An 11,440-nucleotide genomic window follows, 5' to 3' on the forward strand; every position below is an offset into this window, starting at 1 on the left:
TATCAAACTAAGTGCGTGCATACAGAAGTCACACATTGAGGCAAAATTTATCGATAAAATCTAATAAGATCCAATCAAGAAACTGAACGAATAGCGCGAAATCTATTTGAATTCAAAAATATTGCGCGGGCAATTGATTCTCTGACGTAAACGAGTCGAACATCGATTCATCGGTCGACCATCCCCACTTTCTAGCAGTCGCAGCTGAGCTGCATGTGTCAACATGTACGGTGTATAGTGTGTGGCTGGCGACTGCCTGAGAAGTGTGTACGTGTGGTATTCTTATTTTTTAATCGAATTCAAGGCGCCTCGAGACTTCGATCTGATTCATTATCCACGTCAATTCGACAGTACGTACGTTTACTTACGCACGGACGCTTCGATCACCATGAAATGCGGTCCCTCGGCTATCTTCGCAGATCAATTCCCAGTAAGTATGATGACAATTCAATTGTTCGATGCTGTTTTTTTTTTACTTTTTTTCTCTGTTATTAGAACGTTTTTTTCTCGCGAAATCAGTATTATTGATTGTGCATTTATTAATAAAGATAATAGGTGATTATGAAAAGCAAATAAAAATTATACGTATATTGTCCACACATTGCATGTACATAAATAGACTCTGCTCATCTTTATTTGCTATGTTGTCGTCTTTCGGAGTTAGATATGAAGGTAGATATTAGGCTCGTTTCGATAAGCGCGGCAAAACATTCTTAGAGAATAACACGATGAATTTAACATTACATGCGATTTAGGCCCGATCTACAATAGATGGAATAAGGAGTAGAAGTAGGAGTAAGAAATAAGCAGTAAGTAAATAGACCAATCACAATCGATTATTCTTGAATCGTAAGAATGGAATTGGTCAATTTGCTTACTGCTTATTTCTTACTTCTACTCTTACTCCTTACTCCATCTATTGTAGATTGGGTTTTAATCTATACGCTTTTGTCGCAACATGTTAACGATATTAATGTAACCTATTTATCCATTAAAAACGACCCCAAAGAGATATTTTAGGTTTGTTCTTATTAGATCTGTTTGTTTTCGAAGAATTTGCGCACTAGTACGATAAGTTAGAGTCAAATAAGTACATTTTCTTTCACTTTAACTTATTGTGCATCAGTTCATAAGTTCTTCGAAAACGAACCTTTATCTTTTCTCTGAGTTAGGCTGCGTTCGAAAATTTCACTCGAGTGCATTTTGAGCTGTTTGAAAACCTTCCGGTTGTGCACAAGCGACAATGATAGTCGCTTAAGAGTTGTTTAGAAACTCTGTTGGATGTACCTTGAATTGGATTGGGTTGAGTTGGGTGCAAACTTATTTATCCTGAAATTCGAGGTATATTTGTCTAATTTATTGCATTTGGCGGAATTTTTAAATAGTGTTTTCGATTTGTTGACTCGATTCTGTTGTTTTTTTAACTTCATAGCATTTCGATTACCAATTCTTATCTAAACTTCAACAACATTTGGCTCTTTAATCATTCCATCTGTTTCGTCATTACTACTATTCGAATGTAAACTATATTCAAAGCTGTTTTCATTAATTCTAGTCCAGCAGCCACATAAGTTACGATAATACTTTTATTCGTTATTAAGTTTGTTTTTTATTACTAAACTAGTACTGTTTGTACTAGTTCTTTTTTCGGCCAAATCTTAACTATATATTTGTTTCTTTTTAAATATTCTGTCAGTGTATACTAATTCGATAAAAAAACAAACAATCGTATTATTTACCATTTTCTTTACCTGTCGTTCAGAAACTTCTTATCCGAGGTGCACTCTACCTCCATCACTATCCATCCGGTTTTATCCACAAAATGGGGTTTCCGAACGCAATTTTAGTGTACACTTATGCCTGTATCAAATTATGAATTAAGAATTGCAATTGAATCAATCAAATGAAGCAGAAGCAAGATTTAAATTACCTGATTTGTTTAATTGCAATATTCAATTCATGGTCTGATACGGGCATTATAGAACTTAAAAAGAAACAGATATAAGTTAAGATTTGGTAGAAAAAAGAAAGAGGGAAAGATAAATAGATAGATAGATAGATAGATATAGATAGATATATAGATAGATAGAAAAAGAAGACTATTTAAAAATTTGAGTACTTTGCTTAAAAAGTTTGATAGAATTAGGTAAGAAAAAATCTATGTGATTAAATCGTATTTTTGGTTCAGATTGTTTATCTGAAATATATTTGATAAATTAACTATATACTTTCTGCATGTTATTTATTCATTTGCTACAAGCGTCACATATGTGTGACGCAATGTTTTCACACGACCAGCGTCATATATATGTGACGACCAAAGATGTTTGTACTATATTAAGTCGCTAACTTAGAGTTATGGCGTATGGAAAGACTGAGGCCGGTAGGATTTCTACTTTCGATCATGGACCCTTACAACAAAATAGCTGCTTTCGCTTTTTTGAGCTATTATCTGAGATGTACTAAAATATTTTTTTGAACTTCAATGAAATAAAATTTTTCAGTTCTAATATTTATAACTTTTAATTAAAACAATCTTCTCAATTATTAACTTAAATAAAACCCGAATATTTATTACAAATAAATGCAAATTCAACTTAATAAATAAATAAATAAAACCTATCCTTTTATTACCTATCCTATACTATTTTTGTATTTTGGAATGCAACACCTGCTCGGCATCTTTTCGGAAAGACAATTAAAACTTCACAATTATAAATTTTAAATATCACCACATCGGATATCATATACGCACTACACATATGTACCATATATACATTCTACACTATGCACTATATATACGCAATACATATAGGCTGTATTCTTATATTCACTGCCAGTACTGAAGATCTGTAGTTCATGTTACGTATACATTTTCCACTGACAGTGAATATCGGAATGTAGCCATCGAACGCATCGCCGTCATCTTGTTGTAAATTACCATGGCCAAAATCGGAAATTTTGTTGGTTTCACCTTTTTTTACGAAATTAGCGATCTAGTATAGTATAAACATGTGGTGACCATAGATCTGGCTAATGGACTTGCTCCACGGCCAAAAAACCATACATACATCTGTAATGACGATATACATTCTTCTTGATATTGACTTTAAATCAAGTCTGTTTTGCATAATCACATGAAAAAACAAGATGGTTTAAGAGAGAATAAATCTGTATAAATTCTACTAGCGAATGTGTTAAACTTATTTTGTGCGCGCGCGTTCTTGATATATTCACAATTGAACCGTTTATCCGTAAGAAATATTTTAGTTCAAATTTTGTGCTATATTTTTGTGCTATATATTTTTAAATGGTAGCATACGATTATTTTTCTATAACATATATACAAATATATAAGAATATTTTTGGACTAAATTAAATTTATATATAAAAAAATAGTCTCATATAAACATATAAACATTAAATTTTAATTTGTTAATGAAATAATTTAATAAGATTATATAGAAAAATGTATTCAGATAAATATTTAATTGTTTAAATAAGATTGTGTGATAAAAAAGAAGAATTTGATAGTTTTTTCACATAAGCTGAAATGTGATATCCGATAAAAATGATAAATTCAGATAAAATCACTTAGTGTTTCAATGAAATTTAAGTATGTTTTTATCAATTCTTATCGGATTTTTTAAGCAGAGTATTATTATATAACATTCTAGATAAACTTTAATGATTATCATGACGCAAGATAATCGAATCATGGAGAGAAATACTGTAGAATTTTTTAATATAATATTATATTTATAAGGCAATTGAATTAATTCTTAAATTTACATTGTATAATAGCAAATAGCAAAAACTTTTTATGATATTAATGCAATAACAAATTTATTAAGTTAGTTATACTAAGATTCTTATATTACATTTTACATGACATTGTTTTAAGCAAGTTTAGATCATTTTTTCGTCTTTCTATTTCGTCATTTTATGAGTATCATATGTAACACTTATAAAAGATGCAATTTTTATAAATCAACTAGATTTTCTGTCAAATATGCGTACATTAGTCTATCTAGGATATACAAAATAATCGAGATATATGTTAAAAAGTCACGTGATGTTATGAAGAAAGAATCTATCTTGAAGTTTTGATTCTATTTGAATCTATCTTGAAGTTGAAGAATGTTTTTTTATAATTGTAACGTTTGCCCTGCCGATGAATTATAACTTTTCCACTAAGAGACAGAGAAAAATACAGGAAAATATTTATCTAATCTCTTCCTTATATAAATATGATATAAAGAATTGGAAAGTGTATAAGTGGGGAAATTGATCTATTTTCTATTTTCCAAGAAATTTTGTCAAAAGAAATAGAGATATTGTTGTCGATAAACGAAACATGTCGAACGCTCATACGGAACATATCCTTCTAACAATGTTTCGCTGAGTTCTTACACGCGGAGGACGCATCGCTCGGAAAAGTGCAATGTCAGTATTTCTTTCGGTGTTCTTATCAACCTCTGTTGTATATTCCTTTATTTGAAAAACTGGCCGCTTGTTTGGTGTCGGTTGTTATCGTGCCGGCACGCGTTGCTACGTTCTCTACATGCAATATTAAGCTATGATCTCTACAGTTATTTTCGTCCCGTATGATTAAGTAATGTCTTATCATTAAAGAATACGTTGTGGCACAAGCTCAAGGTTGTTAAAACAACTTTTTATCAAATTCCTGTTAAACGGATCTCACATGATAATCTGAAATATATATTCAAAAAAATATTTCTTAGAAATATACAAAATGTTCAAAAAATGTTGTACAATATTTTAATAAAGTATTCTACAACTTAATTACAACTTAGTTCGATAATACGATAATACTTTGAATTATAAGGCGACTTTGATAATTTGGCAATAAAAAGACAGCTTTTCGCAAATTAAACCACAGAAGTTCAATAAATAACAAATGGATAATATTATATTTTTAGCTTATTTCCGGTTAAGTATATTTGAACAGAATATTCAACGAACGTATTAATGGCGTATTAATGACGCTAAAGATGTTTATACTTTCTCTCTCTCTCTTTCTCTCTCTCTCTCTCTCTCTCTCTCTCTCTGTTTCAAGGGAGAAGAGAAGTTATTAAAGGGAGAGGATAACGTCATAATAGTGATTGAAGCAACCTGGATTCAAATCCTACCGAAGTCGATTTTTTTTATATATTGTTTGGAAATAAATATAGCAATAAAAATAATGAAAACCATAAAAATATTATTCGATCTTTATAAAGAAGTTTCTGAATTTAATATATTGAGTTCATTGCAATTATCATTTACACTTTCTAAATGCAATTTATATTTAGTAACTGCATTATTTGTATTTCCATTGTTAATGTCATAATGTATTAGATGGTTGCATATGAAACCGCCCGTTGGCAATAAGTGGCGTTAAGTACACTATTTCTTCGAATGGAAAGCTGGCAATATACATGATGACAGGTCTATAGAGTCCCGCCAAAACGCCATAGGTGACATTTGTGCGACGCGTTAACACCATCTATTTTGATTGTATCTATTTTGTTTTGTTACAATGACAAATTTTGTTCAAAATAAGTCACATTTGCGAGAAGTTATGCTCCATTATTTCCTGACAAAGAAATCGCCCGCGGAAACACATTGTTTGCTAGAGGAAGTGTATGCTGAACATACTCCATCGAGTACAACGTGCAAAGAGTGGTTTCGCCGCTTCCAAAGTGGTGATTTCTCTATGGACAACAAAGACAAAAACCACCTAAAAAATTTGAGGATACGGAATTGGACGCATTATTGGACGAAGAGTCAAACGCTGGTGGAGTTGGCCGAAGCCTTAAATGTAAATCAACAGTTTCCAAATGACTATAGACGCTGGGATGGGTGCACAAGCAAGGAAATTGGGCACCCCACATATTGAACGAAAGGACAACACGACAACAACGAAAGGGTTTTCTGTATCGAATCGTGCCTGGAAATAAGAAATAGATCTATTTCGACAGCGAAAAGCAGCATGTGTACGTCCCGGGAAACCAGGCCCGTCGACGCCAAAGAGAAACATCCACGCCAGTAAGATCATGCTCTGTATCTGGTGGGATCAGAGGGATATCGTGTATTACGAGCTGCTGAAACCATCGGAAATTATTACTGGGGATCGATTACTCGTTATCGATTTAACTGATCCGTTTGAAGCGAGCTCTACACGAAAAGAGGCCGGAATGAGAGAATCGCTATGATAAGTTGATTTTGCAGCACGACAACGCCAGGACGTTGCTCAATCAGTCAAGAAGTACTTAGAAGGAGTGAACTGGGAAATCCTACCCCATCCGCCATATACCCAGACATCGCTCTCTCCGATTACCATTTGTTCCGGTCGATGTAGTCAGCGCTTATAGCACAGCACTTTATCTCGTACGAAGTAGTAAAAAATGGCCGCATAACTGGATTGCCTCTAAAGAACCCGAATTCTTCCTGGGTGGAATCCGATTGTTAGCCGAAAGATGGGCCAAGGTTGTCTGTTCCGACGGACAATATTTTGAATAAACCAGTTTGTCGATACGAAACAATTTAAACAACAATTACAATTTAAAAATTTTATGTTTTAACATGTTCAATCGCTTTAACATTTTCACGTTCAGCAACTTCAACACGAGAGGTACAAGAAGTATGAAATGTCTTGTAACAGGCAAAAAAATATTCTACATATAAAGTGAATTTTCCTCTAACTCCATGTTCTAAAAGAAATATCTTACAGAAAGCATATTCATCTTTCATTAAAGGGAACCACTCATCGTGCATTTATGAGATATTATTCTAATTGTGTTCCTCTATATCAAAAGGAATATGTTAATTTGAAGCACAATGCCGTCTTACGTACAGTACGAGAGACGCGAAGAATTGTTGTTTCGCTGCGTACTGTCGTGTACGATTGGTTGAAACCAAGCGCCACGCTTAGAGCTTGCACTGTCAATTCATTGTCGACGTTTCAATCAAATCGACGTTGAAATCGTCAAACCGACGTCAGTTTGATATCATTTTGACGTTAATCAATGAATCATTTTTCACTGGATATATAGATGTCATAAACATGAAGTCTTAAATAGCTCAGTGGGAAGAGTGATTGCCTGACAAGCGGAGAACGTGAGTTCGATCCCAGCCGAGTCTGGTGTTTTTCATCTCATATGGCATTAAAAGTGGACATCTACAGATACACACACACAAGCATCCCGGTTAAAGTTTTCTGATCTTTCTTTCGTATGGATGCGATAAAATTTATTAAATCTGAAAAAATATTTTTGAGTTAAAATAATATATAAAAGGAGATTTAGATTAAGAACAAATAGATTTGCACTGTACATTCAATATGAAATTCCTCTATCTTTAAGAATTTTATTTAAGATTATTTCACAAAAACAACTTAATATTACATAAAAGTAATATAAAACTCTTATAACATTCTAAGAATAGAAATAATTTTTTAATTTCATATGACTTACTCTCTAAATTTCTTGGAGTGAAAATCTCACTCGAAAAATAGAGCGACAACCGAGTCACTCGAATTAAAGTGATTTCTCATTCTTATAAATTCCTTCACTCTATATCGTGAAGTGAAAATTTTCACTCTGTATCGTGGAGTAAATTTTTGCTCGACAAATGGAATGACGACCGTCACTCGAGTTAAAATGACTTTTCACTCGTATGGAGTGAATTTTCAACTCGTGAAAGAGTGAATAATTTGGTAATAGCGTATATACTGTTACAAGAATCATTCCCATCAGTATTATTAAACTATTATTAAACTATTATTATTATTAAACAGTGGCTCAATAAGTAAGGCAAATGACTCAAGAACAGAAGATCAGGTTCTCTCTCTTCTCCTTCCCCCATCTCCTTCCCTCCGTTTCCCCTCTCCCTCTTCCTCTCCCTCAAATTACCCCACTATGGTCAGCGAATTTTTCCAAGTTTATTATAAATTAAATTAACTAAATAGCACGCCAGTAAAAACATTATGCAATAATTAGAGATCTGGCAATCATAGATAAGTAATAGGCAACAGAATAGAACTAAAGGTTTTTCTTTTTACCTAATCATAAAATTTCACTCTACTTGGAATGAAATTTTCACTCTAGTTGGAGTTAAATATTCACTTTTATGAAAAGTGAGATGTCATCCCATTCAGAGTAGCAGTATTTTCACTTAGAGTGAATCCACTCGTTCAGAGTAAAATTTCATTCCAAGAAATTTAGAGAGTAACTGTTAATAATTGAACACTATAACAATGTACGGTCCTATTTTACAGAATATTTATCAGTGCCAAATGTATAGAAATTCTTATAACGCAAATGCCTCAAATTGTAAATGTTTAAGCACATATTACATATTTCATATGAGTAGAAACATCCTTATTAACTCCAGATTTCACCTTGCATACGCAACAATATCTCACCATTTTCAAATGTTTAATGTTGTTATAATTTCTCACATTAACAATTTGATTTGCAAACCGCAATTATTAGTATAGCTGTTCTCCTCTTTTCTTTACTTCCCCCACCAACGTCTATTATAAGCACACTCACTTCCGTTATTGCTCTCTCACTTTAATGTTGTCTTCAATTCTTCTCACGGGACGCGCAGTCTGTCTGTATAAGTTTATGGAATATACAGGGTGTCCGGTAACTGATCGAGCAACCGCTGTGTACGGGTAGAACGGGTCAAAATAATCATAAAAGTTATATACCATTTTGAAATTGTCTCAATATTTATTCCATAATTAATTAAAATGTATAAACAAATGAGCTCACGACAAGCGGTAGGATAGGCTCTGTGTGGCTTACCAAATAAATGGCTAAAATAAATAGCTTACCTCTTACGATAAGTAAACAGCTGATTTCGAGGCGGAGTAACAAGCGACACGTATACATTACTCCGCCTCGAAATCAGCTGTTTACTTATTGTTGCTAGCCATAGATGTAAGCCATTTCTTTTACACACAGAGTCTGTCCTACCGCTTCTCGTGAGCTCACTCGTTTATACATTTTAATTAATTACGGAATAAATATTGAGACAATTTCAAAATGGTATATAACTTTTATGATTATTTTGACTCGTTCTACCTGTACACGTCGGTTGCTCGATCAGTTATCGGACACTCTATATACACAATCGTATACGTGTGCGCGCGGCTAATTTCGGGCGATGGAAAAGTGCAAACATTCAATCTGCTGTCTCTTTCTTTCCCGAACGTATAGCTATAGCGAATTCTAGCTATAAACTAACACCAGAGAGCCGCGAGAATAAGATGTTAGGCTTACTTATTATATCTTGCCATTCTTGCGCGTATGTGCCTCTTTCTCTTTTCATAGTTAATACTGAAAGAAATCTTTAAATGAAAATATATTCTATATATAAAAGATAGTAATAAAAAAATTAACAAAAGGAACGTTAATAATAAATGTAAAATAGCAATCTATTTTTGTACATATATAAATAAAAAAGATATATCTATATATACATTTAGAAAGCACATTTATAAAGTATCTTGTTTTCTATATTACAAGATATTTAAAATTATTAACATAATTATATCCTCTTAATCTGTCTGAAATTATAAATTGTGACTTTTACTAAAAGTACTATAAATATTTTATCGTTTCGATTTTATAAACTAATATTGAATTTGTTATGTTAAAGACATTATTATGGAGTTTATTAGACAGAAGAGAATAATAACTAAAAAGTCAAAATATTCCACAATTATACTTTTAACACGAACAAAATATTAGCGTAAAAAATAAGAACATAAGAAAATAATGCAGTACTTGTAGTGTAAAAAAGAAAAAGGTATATAATAATAAAAGAATCTAAGTATTTTAACGAATAAATTGTCAGTTCGGTAAAAGCGTCGTTACACAGCTTGATAAATGTTCTACTTTTTTTTTAATACCTGATTTTTTTGTAGGATTAGTACTTGACAGGATTAGCTTCAAAAAGATATGTATAACAGTTTTTATGAGGAGGCTTACGATTTTTATACGAAAAAATATAATTATTAAGTTTACAGTCCTCACCTCCGATTTCGATGAAATCAGGCTTAATGGTTTTTCAAAAGAAATATTCACAAAGCAACATTCTAATAAAAAAAAAAAATATCAATCTTGTACGACGTATGAAACGTATGTTGCTTTTGCGTGTAATTCACGCGCAATACCTTGCGTCAGAGGTCTATTTGCTAATCTTTTCAATATCTGTTTTAGTATATTGTAGACTCATATGTTTAGTAAGGCGAATTTAATAGAACATTGAAACTGGCGAGACTCAGATGCACGTTAGAGTATTCTATTAAATCTTCGCCTTACTAAACATATGATTATGCCCATGTTGTCTCGTCTGGATGGAAACTATGTAGTCGTGCCCCTGCACGCTCCTTGACAACAGAATTCAAAGGTACCGCCAAAATGAAAAAGCGCGTCGCCGTTCAACCAGCAGCACCCTCAGTCACGAGCGCTATGCGAGCGCCGCGCGCATACTGTTTCCTCATTGTGTTCTGTTCGCTCGCTTGGGCAACACGTGTACCGCATCTTCAGTGTTATTTCAGTGTTATTTTCAGGTTTTATTAGAAGTACGATGTCGAAACATAAGAGGTTTGTTCTTTCGACCTGACCTAGGACTGCACTGGAACTGTACTAGTTGAAGAAAGTTCAAGATAGTGCAGACCAGTGCAAAGATACATATGGGTCTGAAAAGAACGGGTAAGAGCAAGTTAGAGCAGTGTAAGATGGCGGACAACATGGCTGGATTAAATAACATAGATCAATTTATGGTCATGTTTTCGCACTTATAGCATTTTATGTTTTGTTGAACAATCCTATTTCTTTTAAAAACTGTTTTGTGTTGGATACCCATACAACAAATCCCTCCGAAAAAACGTTCAAGAGTCTTCCCAGGATGTCTTTCGGATATTTTGTGCTGTTTGGATAACATTCTAAATACTTTTTTTATGTCATTCTACATTATATATTTATTATATATTTATCTACATTATATATTTATTATATATTTAAGTATTTACTTACTGTTTATAGATTCCGTCGTCGGATTATTTCTTCTACGTAATGTCAACTAGGTATACCGATTTTACAGGTTATAGATACAAATTTAAATTTTTTCGGTTAGCTGCCCTGCACTGCTTGCTCTACCTCCAGACCTAGGGCAGTCAGTTCACTGAACTCGCTGCACTAGTTCAGCCTGCACTGTTCGAAAGAACACATTTTCTTGCACTGTTCTGATCGAAAGAACGCATTAGTGCAAACTTCGTGAACTAGTGCAGCCAGTTCAGGTCGAAAGAACAAACCTATTGACTCAAAGAGGAGTTTTTCTTCGAGAAAAGAAATTGTCTCGTATATATTCGAGAGAGAGAGAGAGAGAGAGAGAGAGAGAGAGAGAGAGAGAGAGAAAGAGA

At 33.1% G+C, this 11,440-nt stretch overlaps 1 protein-coding gene across 3 annotated transcripts in view; it reads left to right on the plus strand.

Moving 5' to 3' along the window:
* The first annotated feature begins 217 nt into the window (after positions 1–217).
* Positions 218–11,440, plus strand: part of LOC116851597 (NAD kinase 2, mitochondrial) — a 37,781-nt gene continuing 26,558 nt past the window's right edge. Inside the window, exon 1 of one of the 3 annotated variants that reach the window (XM_032831174.1) lies at positions 218–430. In XM_032831174.1, coding sequence (XP_032687065.1) covers positions 394–430 — 37 coding nt within the window. In that variant the 5' untranslated portion in view covers positions 218–393. The remainder of the gene's footprint in view (positions 431–11,440) is intronic. The other 2 variants (XM_032831171.1, XM_032831172.1) reach the window with 2 other exon arrangements.

The sequence above is a fragment of the Odontomachus brunneus genome, unplaced genomic scaffold (assembly GCF_010583005.1).
Source record: "Odontomachus brunneus isolate Ranch 3 - 2012 unplaced genomic scaffold, Obru_v1 Obru_scaffold_180, whole genome shotgun sequence".
Classification (NCBI taxonomy): Eukaryota; Metazoa; Arthropoda; class Insecta; order Hymenoptera; family Formicidae; genus Odontomachus; species Odontomachus brunneus.